The sequence below is a fragment of the Mastomys coucha genome, unplaced genomic scaffold (assembly GCF_008632895.1).
Source record: "Mastomys coucha isolate ucsf_1 unplaced genomic scaffold, UCSF_Mcou_1 pScaffold8, whole genome shotgun sequence".
In the NCBI taxonomy this organism is placed as follows: domain Eukaryota; kingdom Metazoa; phylum Chordata; class Mammalia; order Rodentia; family Muridae; genus Mastomys; species Mastomys coucha.
In genome coordinates, this window is record NW_022196914.1 from 35,981,652 (window position 1) to 35,995,574 (window position 13,923).

The 13,923-nt window shown below is 41.7% G+C and overlaps 1 protein-coding gene and 1 pseudogene across 1 annotated transcript in view; one reads left to right on the forward strand and one right to left on the reverse strand.

Annotated features, from left to right (window-relative positions):
• Window positions 1-13,916, reverse strand: part of LOC116083893 (zinc finger protein 120-like) — a 31,237-nt gene extending 17,321 nt beyond the window's left edge. The window contains exon 1 of the mRNA XM_031360670.1: window positions 12,216-13,916. Within this exon, the coding sequence (XP_031216530.1) occupies window positions 12,216-12,596 (381 nt within the window). The 5' untranslated portion in view covers window positions 12,597-13,916. The remainder of the gene's footprint in view (window positions 1-12,215) is intronic.
• LOC116083551 lies at window positions 5,395-5,804 on the forward strand (annotated as a pseudogene).
• Window positions 13,917-13,923: the final 7 nt, after the last annotated feature.

Here is a 13,923-nt window from a genome sequence, read left to right on the forward strand (position 1 = left end):
AGTCCCTGATTTTAGTGGGATTGCTTCAAGTTTCTCTCCATTTAGTTTGATGTTGGCCACTGGTTTACAGCAGGGCTTTTTTAAATGTTACTAAACCTCTACAAAAGAACATGGCTGGCCAGTATTTGTATAATTTGGAAGGGGCATAACTGTTTAGGTAATGTGGATTTGTCTCCAGAAATACTGAGTAAAGTATTTTTAGTGTACTGATTGCAGGATATCTACCGTCTCATAAGAAACACATTGCTGGGGCTGGCGAGATGGCTCAGCGGGTAAGAGCACTGACTGTTCTTCCAAAGGTCCTGAGTTCGGATCCCAGCAACCACATGGTGGCTCACAACCACCCTTAATGAGATTGGATGCCCTCTTCTGGCTTCAGTAAATTACACAGGAGCGAGTGGGGGCAGATCGAGCAAGCAGGCAGGAGTGAGCAGGATGAGCAGAGGTCCTGAGTTCAACAGCAGCCACACACATGATGGCTTATGGCCATCTGTACAGCTACAGTGTACTCATACACATAAAATAAATAAAATAAATCTTTAAAAAAAAACCACATTGTCAATTTTCTTTAAGGAAAACCGATAATTTCATTGTTATCCTTGGGTGAACTATGATAATTTTGAACTGTGGTGCCCCTGAGAACTTAGAAAGAGGGATATACATTGCTTATTCCCCATTCCTGAGTAAATATTTTCACAATAGATTGTGAATTTATTTGTTAAACCTATTGTATCTTATGGTATTAACAAATATAAAATGTTAGAATGATCTAAAAATAGAAATAGTTTTAATAAAGAAGGATTTATATTGCTACTGACTTTCTTTTCCAATAGCTATAGAAGCCCTCCTTGCTCTTTTCATAAACTGCAGCCTTACTGGAAGCTCTAAGTTGAATCAATACTGCCCTACTGAGGTTTCGAAAACATTCTAATGATGATCAACTTTTGCCATTACCACAGGATTTTTTTTCTTTTCTTCTTATGCAATGTTCAAGAAAACAGTTTTACTCGGGCTTGCACACTTAACAGACAGAAAAACAGAGCAGGAAGACTCACTGCTTGACAGTTGTTGTCTTTGACAGACAGTCAAGTGAGTGAATGCTCTCTTCAAGGCAAGGACTCCTGGTGAGTACCTATGAAAGCAGGGGAGGGGTGTATCACCTGTTGTGGACAGGCAAATAACTCAGTACTTTAAACCAAAAAGAACTTATAGCTAAAGGCAACTGAAAGGGAAACAGTGGCTAAAAAGTGATGTCACATAACTTAAGAAAGGATAAAAAACTTCATTGGTGGAAATCAGAACCCAAGGCTGCAACTAGGGGGTGGTAGGCTGGGTGAAGAGCGCACAGTAATTCTGGTGGAAGATGATCTCCATGACCACAGAAGTAGCTGCAGGGGCGGTATAGGTACTCGAGCCTTTGGAACCTCCTGACACTACCAGGGTCTCTCCCGGCCAGCCAGCAAGCTTCGATCTGGGTGAAAGTCGGAGGCAGGGGGTCACGGCCGAAGCCATGCTGTGGGCGAATGGTCACCAGGCGCTTGGGATGCTGGGAAGAGGGGCGCCGGCAATCGCTCCCCCTGACCCGCCAGAAAGCAGAGCCAGCAAAGGAAGTTCCAGGAGAAGCCCACCCTGCCAGCCTCTGAAGAGCAGAAAGAAAATCTCCTACCAGAACAAATTTATGGTGCTGACCAAACTGGATTGTTCTGGAAATGTCTACCAACAAGGACATTAGCTTTTGATAGTGACCAGGAATACTTGCAAGTATAGGACAAGCAGAGAAAGAATCATTATTATGTGTTGTGTAAATGCCACAGGTTTACACAAGCTTAATCTTCGTGTTGTGGGGAAAGCAAAAAGACCCCTTGCATTCAGAGGAACTGACCTTTCAAACCTTCCTGTCACGTACTTCAGTCAAAAAAGTGCATGGATCGAGCCATCTGTTCTCAAACAGTGGTTTGAGAAGTGCTTTGTGCCACAGATGCAGAAGCATCTGAAATCCAAAGGGCTTCGAGAAAAAGCAGTACTGCTTCTGGATTTTCCCCCAGCACATCCAGCTAAAGAACTGCTGAGCTAAGATGATGGCAGAATAATTGTGAAATACTTGTCACCAAATGTCACAAGTCTAATCCAACCTATGAGGCAAGGAATTCTAACCATAGTGAAAAGATATTACCGAGCAGGACTTATCCAGAAATACATGGATGAGGGAAATGACCCAAAAACGTTTTGGAAGAATTTGACAGTGTTAGATGCAATTTATGAGGCATCAAGAGCCTAGAACCAGATACGATCAAATAGCATAACCAGAGCGTGGAAAACTTTTCCTGGGCAATGAGGAAAATCCAAGTGTAAGCATTGGCAAAGGAGTCATTTTAGCAGCTAATTTAGCAATGGTTTTACAGAAAACGGAAGACTGTGAACATGTTAACATCAAAAATATTGGGCAGTGGTTTGACTCTCAGAATAGTGGCTCAAACTGTCAGGTGTTAGCTGACATTGTAGGTGCTGCAGACAGGGCGAAGGCCACTGAGCAAAAAAAGCCTTCTAGGAAGACTAGGAAAGCAGAACTGAATCCAGAGAAGCACATTAGCCATAAAGCTGCACTTGAATGGACTGAAATTCTGCTGGATTATCTAGAACAACAAGATGACATGTTACTCTCTGACAACCTGGTATTGCAGAGGCTTCGGACCATTATAAGAAGAAAATAGAGAATACAAAATAAAAGTCATCAATAGTACTCTCTTCTGTTGCTATTTATTTTCATCTTTGTGACTTCTATCTGCAGTGGAATTTATCTAAAGCCAAATAAATGTTACAGATGACTTTAGGATCAGATGCTGTTTTGGATTACTTAAGTTACAGCTCTTTAATGTTGGTTGTGATTGAGCAGTGACATGGAATTCATTTGTCCATGTCTAAACTGTCTTATACTAATTAGATCATAATATACTGGAGTCTGGAATATGCTGTTTGCTAAATTTCAACATGTTTGGTGATGGACAACGAACCCTGTAGGCACTCAATAAATCTTACTTAAATTGAAAAAAATAAAAACAAAAAACAAATAAACAAAAAGATTATCTCATTCCATGATGAAAAATTTTCTGACAATATCCATCACTACTTTGTGATAAAATTTTTGGAGTAATGAACGATACAAGGGACATACATAAACATGATAACAACAATTTACAGCAAGCATATAGCCAAAATTAAATTAAATGGAGAAAAACTCAAATTAGGTCCATTAAATCAGGAACAAGACAAGGTTGTCCATTCTTTCCATATCTACTCAATATAGTACCTGAAAGTTTAGCTAGAACAATAAAACAACTGAGAGAAATGAAGGGAATATAAATTAGAAAGGAAAAAGTCAAATTGTGTTATTTGCAGATGATATGATAGTATGCATAAGTGAACAAAAACTTCAGAAAGGCAATTCCCAGAGTTAATAAATACTTTCAGCAAAGTTGTTGGATACTTGATTAACGTAAATAAATAAATAAATAAATCAGTAAGCTTCTTATATGCAAATAACTAAGGGACTGAGAATAAAGCAGTGAGACAACACACTTCACATTAGCCTCATACAGTACATGTTAGACTAACACTAAAAGAGCAAGTGAACAATTTGTATGACAAAAACAATTTGTATGACAAGTATTTAAAAAATGAAATTGAAGAAAATATCAAAAGACGGAAAGATACAGGGAGAGCAGGCAGCCATGTCTTGTCCCTGATTTTAGTGAGACTCCTTCAAGTATCCCTCCATTTAATTTGATATAGGCTGTTAGTTTGCTGTATTTTGCTTTTATTAAGTTTAGGTATGGGCCTTGAATTCCTGATCTCTCTAACACTTTTAACATGAAGTGGTGTTGTATTTTGTCAAAGGCTTTTTCAGCATCTAATGAAATAATCATGTGAGCTTTTTCTTTGATTTTGTTTATAAGGTAGATTATGTTAATGGATTTTTTATATATTGAAACAACCTTGCATCCCTGGGATGAGGCCTACTTGATCTTGGTGAATGGTGGTTCTGATGTGTCTTTGTTCAATTTCCTAGTATTTTATTGAGTACTTTTGCATTGATATTCATAAGCAAAATTGGTCTGAAGTTCTCGTTCTTTGTTGAGTCTTTGTGTGGTTTATATATCAGAGTAATTGTAGCTTTATAGAATGAATTAGCTAGTGTTTCTTCTGTTTCTATTTTATGCAATAGTTTCAGGAGTGCTGGTATAAGCTTTTCTTTGAAGGTCTGGTAGAACTTCACACTAAAGCCACCTGGCCCTGGGATTTTTTGGTTGGGATGGTTTTAATGACTTCTATGTTTTTAGGAGATATAGTCCTGTTTAGATAGTTTACTTGCTCTTGATTTAATTTTGGTATATGGTATCTGTCTAGAATATTATCCATTCCATCTACACTTTCCAGTTCTGTTGAGTACAGGCTTTGAGGGTAGGATCTGATGATTTTTTGCAGTTCCTTGGTTTCTGTTGTGTCTCCCCTTTCATTTCTGATTTTGTTAATTTGGATACTGTCTCTGTGCCCTTTAGTTAGATTGGCTAGGGGTTCATCTATCTTGTTGATTTTCTCAAGAACCAGCTTTTGGTTTTGTCAATTCTTTCTATCATTCTCTTTGCTTATATTTGGTTGATTTTGGCTTTGAGTTTGACTGTTACATGTCATACACTCTTCATGGGTACATTTGCTTCTTTTTGTTCTAGGGCTTTTAGGTGTGCTGTAAGTTGTTAGTGTAGGATCTCTCCAATTTCTTTACAAGGCACTTAATGATATGAATTTTCCCCTTAGCATGGCTTTCATTATGCCCCATAAGTTTTGGTATGCTGTGTTATCATTTTCATTGAATTCCAGGAAGTCTTTAATTTCTTTATTTCTTCCATTACCAAGTTAACATTGAGTAGAGAGTTGTCCAATTTCCAAGGGTATGTGAGTTTTCTCTTGTGTTTGTTAATATTGAAGTCTAACCTTAGTTCATGGTGATGTGATAGGATGCATGGGATTATTTCAATCTTCTTGTATCTGTTCAGCCTTGTTTTGTGACCAATTATATGGTCAATTTTAGAGAAGGTACCATGAAATGCTGAAAAGAAAGTATATTCTCTTGTTTTAGGGTGAAATGTTCTGTACATATCTGTTAAGTGCATTGGTTTCGAAATTTCTGTTAGTTTCACTGTGTCTCTGTTTAGTTTTTGTTTTCATGATCTATCCATTGGTGAGAGTGAGGTTTTGAAGTCTCCCTCTATTAGTGTTTGAGGTTTGATGTGTGCTCTGAGTTTTAGTAAAGTTTCTTTTGTGAATGAGGGTGCCCTTGGATTTGTGGTATAGATATTCAGAATTAAGAGTTTCTCGGGGTCATGGCTTATGAGTGCTATGGAGGTATATGAGCAGGTCCAGAAGAGTCCCCTGAAGCTGAAAGGTGTGGCAGAGCTTGGAGTGAAGAAGCAGTGAGGCCCAGGAGCCCATGGTCTGTCCCTGAGGGCCAAAGGCAGGCTCTAGCCTTGCTTAATGGCCCCCTTTCCTTCATGAAGAAGAAGAACAAAGACAAGATCAAGAAGCTGGAGACCATGGTGATGAGCAAGAAGAGAGAGGAAGAGAAGAGGTGCTTCCTGGACAAGCAGACTCCAGTGCAGGCAGTCTTCAAAAAGATGCAAAAGAAACGGCAAATGATAAGAATCTTGAAGAAGGTGTCAAAACCCACAAACAGAGAGTGGAGGACTTTGACCGACACCTGGACACTCGCTGAGCACTATGAGATTCCCAAATTCAGCTGGACCAAGTAACCTGCCCCTGGTGCAAAAGGCAGAAGGCCAGGTTGACTGTGTTGCATCCCTCCATGTTTTCTAGAATGTTTTACACCTGGCTGGCTTATCTGCTGAGATCAGGCTTTCTGAGACTTGATTAAAGTTAGGGTATCCTTTCACTTGGTTTTGGTTTCTGGGTAGTTCCCTTTCCTGTTTGGACAGCAATATTCTGGATTGACATGCTGAGGTCATTTCTGGGTGAGGGCCATGAAAGGATGCCCCCCTTCACACCTCTGTTGTGGCATCTGTCTTCACTTATACCACACTGCTAGACAGGAAGCTCCTGTGGACCACCACAGAAGTTCACACAGTGCTGCTCCATTTTGGGCCACCTGGACATCAGGATTGCATCTGCAACACCACATGAAGCAAGAGTGGGACACAGAACCCAGTGGACTGCCATGGCAGATGATGCTAATCTCAGTTCTCAATAATGGCTCTTAGGTTTCTAAGCATGTGGCATAAGCTTGGTTGGCATTACTGATCTAATGACACCAAATGCTAGACATGATCCAGACAAAGTGCCAGCAGACATGGTGTAGTGGTGCAGATGCTGCAGAGCTGTGGCATCTGTGGGTCTAGGTGGACCAGTTAAAGAGTTCTGCACACACTGTTGAGAGACGCAGCTTCTTTTGCCATGAATACTGAAAGAATGACAAATCAGTGGAACTGACATGTATGGAATAAAGCGAATACCAGTTATGGAATGTGAACATCATCTGTACCAGATGTCCATCACAGGGGCACCTTTCCATTCTGCCCATGTCCCTGAAGAATGAAGAATGCACAGTGCAAAACCAATTCAGTGTGGGAAAATTTAGATACTTTTGTATTTTAAAAGTATATATGGGGCTGGTGAGATGGCTCAGCTGGGAAGAGCACCAGCACCGACTGCTCTTCCAAAGGTCCTGAGTTCAATTCCCAGCAACCACATGGTGGCTCAAAACCACCTGTAATGAGATCTGAACTAATCTCAAGTCTACGTGGTTTAAAGTCTTCAACACAAAACCAGATACATTGAACCAAATAAAATTCGAGAACAACCTTCAACTCACTGGCACAGGGGACCACTTTCTGAACAAAACACCAAGAGTGCAGGCACTAAGAACACAAATAAGCTAGTCCTCCTATTCTGGTCTGAAGGCAGAAGCCATGCTTGACATGTGAATCCTTCTCCTATGACAGAATGGAAAGTTGGCTATGTGACTCAACAGGTAAATGAATATTGCACAGCCATTTAATTTAGAATTTAGTTTAAATAAGAGGACAGCAAGGTCATTGACCTAGGGAGCAAAATTCTGGGATCGAGGCACCTGAGCCAGCCAAACATAGGACAGTTTGTCTCAGATTAATTTTTCTAAAAGACTGCTAGTCTAGCTGTTCTATAATTAATATCCCTTCCCAAGTAGAAATCACTCAACACACTTAAGTGGCTAATAAAAAAAAGTCACCTTAATAATAGCATGGCATTTATCTCTGGCTAACAGTCAAAAAAGACACAGCCTAGAAAAGAATTAGCATATCACATATGCTGTCAACCTTAAGTCTCTTTTAGGTTCAGGTCCTATGATATACATTAGACAATTTGAATAGGGGCAAGAGATTGCAAGTCTACCCACTATGTCAGGTAGAGATTTATAGAGGAAATTTATCTTCTACATCATAACGTTTGATCTAAAATGTAGATTGAAAACATATGCCAAAGCACAATTCTCACACATATGAAGATGTTGGGAGCAACATTGTCTGAACGTTAACTGTTCTGTCAGCCATAACTGCTTATTGGCACAAAAGTCTTGGCCTCCGTGGGAATGTACCAGCTCAGTTGAAAATCAACAGCTGCCTCGATGGGAAAGCACTGACCCAGTTGAGAACAAATGCCTATTAATCTTGCTGTTAGGTATCCAGCAACCCACTTAGTACCAACATAGATAAGAACAAATAGTTAATTAATCTTACTGATAGGTATCTAACAACCCACTTTGTTATGGAAGCCCACTTTAGATTTTTCAGTTAGATATCTAGGAATTCATTTTGCTATGAGATCAGACATCTATGGGTCCTGTAAACAAGTGTTTAACTCTATGTCCAGTTAGGGACAAAATAGCTATGCATCATATAGACAGGTACCTAGCAACCTGAACTTTTTACCAAGCCAATTTCCTGGTCCTGAGAGCACCTGCACTCCCTGAAGACAAAGCGACCCTGTCCCCTGTTCTTTCCCCCATTCTGCTTGGAAGATATAACCTGAGTGAGAAAAAGTAAAAATTGTAGCTTGATCAGATTCCCTGACTTTCTGTCATTGTTCCTTTGCATTCCCTGTCTTGCTTTCTCTTCCAGATGACTCCCATAGTCTCTGCTTGATTGCACCACTGGACGGGGCATGAAGACAGAGAACACAAATACAGAAAACATCAAGGAAAAGTGGTCAAACAGCACTGTGGTTGGAGATCTCAGATGAACAGCTATGCTGTGCTATTCTATCATTAGAATAAGGCTGCTTTTGCCTCTGGGAAGGCTGGCTCCAAGAACAGTCACAACTTCACCTAAATTCAGACCAGAAGGAGTTCATTTTACCTAGCCCTGACTGCGCTCTGCCTCAGGGCTAAGTCATCACTACAGAGAATTCCTTTTTACCTTTATTTTTATTTTATGTGCATGGATGTGTTGCCTACTATGTCTGTGTGCAGTACCTGAAAGGCCTGAAGGAGCATCAGATCCTTTGGGACTGGAGTTACAAGACATAACTAGCTACCAAGTGGTTTATGGGAATGAGACTTGTCTCCTCCCTAACAAACCTCAATGCTCTTGCCTAGTATGCTGCCTCTCTAGCTATGTATTATGTTTTCCCTTGTCCTCACTCCATGCCTTCCCTAACTCTTCTCTTCCAAGTCACTCATTTTAAGTATGTTTGAGAAAGCATGTACAAATACATGAATAAAACATGCTGAGTGCATTTCTGTTGGTTGTATATATGGTACAGGGATGGACAATTTCCATGGGATAAGCAATTAGAAAAGTAACCTCTGCCTCAGGCTAATTCTCCCACTTGCAAGACCATATGCCTCTGGAACCATAATCAAATTAAACTCTTTCATAAGTTGATTTAAACATTATATTTTCTCATAACAACAGAAAAGGCACTAATACATAACAATAAAGTTTTACACTTGAAAGAGTTATTACATATAACTGAGTAGATTTGTGAAATCTAAAGAGGTTTTCTTACTGTTGATTTCATATGGCTTTTTTATCCAAGTGCAAACACAATAGAGGGACATCATAAAGTTTGAATTGATTGTTGATGTTTGTCACATTTTTTTCTACAAAATAAATGATCTTGAGTAACTCAATGTAAGTGTTTTGGCTAAGATCTTACCAAATTCTTTGTGGTCACACATTACTTTTTAAGGTCCTCAAAGACTATTGTGGTATGCATAGCCTTTAATAGATTGATTACATAGTAAAGAGTTTACTCTTCTATAAAGATAACAGGAAGTATAAAACTTTAACACATTGACTACGTTTATGGGGTTTCTCTGTATTATGACTATTTGTCATGGTTTCTAAGACTACTGCTACATGCAAAGGCTTGAACACATTGCTTATTCATAGCATTTCTCTCCAGGATGCATTCTTTTATGTACTCACAGAAAAGTTTTTATCACATTGATTACATTTGTAAGATTTATCTTCAATATGTGTCGTTATGTATTCAAAGATGACTATGACATACAAATGATGGGAACAAGCAAAAGAAAGTTGCCCTCAGGACTGCCATTTTGTTACCAACCTCCATTTAATCGTAAGTTCAAACTAAGTTTAAATTCCAAGTTATAAGGGACCTGTGTACTTTACAATATATGCCAGCTTTCATTATTCAAGTGTTGTTTCCCCAAAATAAATGACTGTTACTAACCATAATTTCTGTTACTTATGTTTTATTCCTAAAAATATACTTCCTGTTCCTAGCCACAGAAGAACAAATTGCTATGACATGCTAAACCATGAAACTTACATTTATCAGTTGATATAAAGTAACAACAGTAAAACATCGTGACTGGAGGAAAATTAAGCTGTAACTTGGCACAGGACATTGTGATTTTCAGGTTTGGAAGCTATATAACTTTCTGGCTTAGGGTGGTAGGGTGGAGTTGTAGCTTAGCTTCTGAGTATATTTTTGTGACCCTGCAATTGATCAATATTGACTTGATTACAGTAAATACAGTTCTCCATTCAACTGCAAATCCATATGTTTAGCTGGATGGAATTTTGCCCTTATGTCACCATTCCTATATCACTGAATATCCTTGATCACAGGATTTGGCTTCATTCAACTTTCTGGTGAATCTTTTCTTTTTGAACCTTACATTTTATATTTTTACTTTCTAAGATTATTATGCTTGATCAAAACAATCATCATGAGAGCAAACACAGACCAAAGGCAATGCTGACTATTCTGAGACTTCCTTTGTTAATGTAATTAATATAAACCTCTTTATCTTAGCCTCAATGATACTCTTCAAACAAGGGCAAAAAAAAAAAAGCAGCAACATTCTTCAGCAAAACATCATAAAAACTATATATAAAGTTCAAATCACCCTCAGTACATATGTGTTCCATATTTCTACTAGGACGGCCATTAAGTTTCATTTAATGCTTGTACAAATCCAAAGTCTAAAAATCCACATTTCTCCAAACAAAAACATGGTCAGACCTATCATAGTGATACTTAAGTCTGAGGTACCAACTTCTACCTTAGACAGAAATTCCATTGCTAAGAAGAGACACTGTGACCAAGGCAACTCCTATAATGGCAAATGTTTAATTGGGCCTGGCTTGCAGATTCAAATGTTTAGTCCATTTCCATCATAGCAGGAAGAATGGCAACACGCATGCAGGCATAATGCTGGAGAAGAAGCTGAGAGTTCTGCATCTTCATGAGAAGGCAGTCAGGAAGAGACTGTCTTCCAGCAAAGAAGTAGGAGGGGCTGTTTTGTACTGGCCAGAGATCCAAAGACCACCACCATAGTAATTCACTTCCTTCAAAACAGTAACATCTACTCCCACAAGGCACACCTCCTAATAGTGCCACTTTTTAGCATATTCATCTCATCAGTTTATTTCTACTATGATTCTTTCATGCATTTAAATGTGATTAGGACATGCAAAGGCTTTACCACACTGATTATATTGATGAGGTTTCTCTCTAGTATATGTTCATTTATGTATTCAGAGACTACTGTGGCATGTAAAGGACTTTCCAACTTGAGTACATTCACAAGGTTTCTGTCCAGTATGTGTTCCTTTAAGTATTTGGAGGCTACAGTGATATATAATGGCTTTACCATATTCATAACAATCAAAAGGCTTCTCTGAAATGATGTGCTCATTAATGTATTTGGAGATGGCTGTGATATGTAAGGGCTTTATCACATTGATTACATTCATAAGCTTTCTTTCCTGTACATTTTGTTTGTGTATTCGGAGAATACTTTGTCCTGGAAAGAGTTTACCACATTCATTACACTTATGCAGCTTACCTACAGTATGTGATCTTTTATGTATGTGGAGATCACTGTGACATGAAAAGGCTCAATAAACTGACTACATTCATAGGGTTACTCTCTTCAGAGTGTTCTATTATGTCATTGCAGATGACAGTGAATTGCCAAGGTTTTACCACAGTGATTACATTAATAAGGGTTAACTCCAGTGTAATTTCGTGTATGTGTAAAGAACTATGACATGCAAAGCCTTTACATTGATAGCATTCATGCAGTTTCTCTCTTGTATGTGATCTTTAATGTCACTGATCTTTTATAACTGTGATTTGCAAATGCTTTCCAACACTGATTACATTCATAAGGTTTCTCTCCTGCATGTGTTCTTTTATAATAATGGAGACTTGAAAATTGTGAAAAGTCTTTACCACATTGATTGCATTCATGAGATTTTCTAGTATGGGATCTTTTATGTTTTGAAGACTAGTGGGACATAAAAAGGCCTTAGCACATTAAGTACATTCATAACATTTCTCCCTATATGGGTTCTTTTATGGTTTTGGAGACAATAACTTTGTGAAAAGGCTTTTACCACATTGACTACATTCATAAGGTTTCTCTCCAGTACGTGCTCTTTTATGTCTTTAGAGATGAGTGTGACCTGCAAAGACTTTACCACATTGATTACATTCATAAGATTTCTCTCCAGTATGTTTTATTGTTATTATTATTATAGCAGAGACTACTATGACATGAAAAGGCTTTATTACATTGATTACATTCATAAGATTTCGGCTTCCCCCCACCGGCCACATCCCCCCCCCGACATCAGGTGTCCCCCTGTGAAGTCAGAAGCCCCAGCCCAGGCTTCCCCATGGTCACTCACCACTCTAGATCCTACAGTCCTTTGCAGGCCTGGCGCTGATCGGGCGCAGGTAGGGGCTCCGACAGGCAGCGTGCAGATGGGGTCAGGGGTCGCAGGGTCAGAGGTTGCACAGTGGAGTGTTGTGGTGTCCTGCCTGGAGGGTTCGGGTGACACTGGGACACGGTTGGAGGGGTTAAGGGTCTCGGGGTTGGGGCTCAAAGGTTGGGGTATCACAGGTTTACGACAGACCGGATCAGAGGTCGCGGGGTCCGAGTTCTCCCCCTGGATGTGGGGCAGGCCGTTGTGCAGCGCGGGCTGGCGGTCGGTCTTACTGAGCCTGCACAGGAAGAGCTCATCCACTTTCATCTGCAGCCGGGGCTGCAGTGGCTTCCCGGGTGGCATGGCAGCGGCGGGGCAGGACAGACCAATGGACGAACCTACGATCCGCGGACGGACGGACGGACAGACGACGGACGGACGAGGCTGCCGGGCTTCAAAACGGCCACAGCCTGCCGTATAGACAGACTGGGCGCAGAGCGATAGTGTCACGAGCAGCAACCATAACAGAGGGGAGGGCCAAGTAGCCGGTGCTGATCCGCACAGGCCGCGACTTCAGACCTGCAGCGCGGGTAGACGCTGGCGCACAGTTATTGCCACGCGTCCGCGGTTTCAATACAAACCCATGGATTGATCTTGGCGCCCGGAGACTTCAGCAAACGTGACCACAACAAACCGGCGGCGCTTACTGCCTCGGGCTGCAGCTTCAAAACGTGCCGAAAGGCACCATCTGCACCCTGGCTGGGACCACAGCCAGGCAGCCGTGCAGGTGAACGGGGCACGTGGGGATACTGTCACCAGCCGCAGCGAAAACGATAGGGCATACGAGTCGTTAGACTCAGGTGTTCGCTGTGTCACAAGAGCGACACCATGAACTCAGGTCATCACACTGCGCTGTCTGGAGCAGAATGGCCCCGGAGTCTCTGTCACGATCGCCCGAGGGGCACGGGGCCACCGAGCCGCCTGGAACCACTTCGGGGCCTCAGAGTCACCGAGAAAGACGTGGAAGATAGAGGGAAACCCAGACGCCAGGTGCATGCGTGCTGCCAATCCCGAAGGCCGTTCCCACAACTGGGTGGACGGGCAGGCGCTGTCGTGATCTCTCCGGGCACAGGGGCAGTGGGGATCGCAGCTCTCCAATCACACACCTACTGTGTGGCCCTCCGAGGAGGTTGCACATGCGCTTTGTGTAGGTTGCTCAGCGCCGTAGCGACCACCTGCAGGGGTGTTAGAGCATAAACTTCCCCCGCTCCCATCATGCAAGGAAGAAATTTCGAATCCTGCAAATGACGACCCCGGGTTCCAGTCACCCCGCCTGTCAGTCACTGACAGAGGACAGGGTCCAGCTCCCGTCACTCACCCCTGTCCGTCACTGTGACAGAGGGCGGGCCCGGCACCTGTCACTCAACCCTGTCAGTCACTGTGGTGGGGCTGAGGCAGGGGGATGGCAAGGATGAGGGGCTGAGGTAGGGGGTTGGCGGGGATGGCGGGGCTGAGGCACGGGGATGGCTGAGCCCAGTCAGGTAATGGCAGAGCTGAGCGGGAAGATGGCAGGGATGCAGAGGATGAGGCAGGGGAATAGCAGGGATGGCAGGTATGAGGCAGGGGGTGGCAGGGCAGCAGGTGTCTCGGGTTAAGCGCAGGCTGTGGCGGCTCCTCCTCTCCCAGGCCT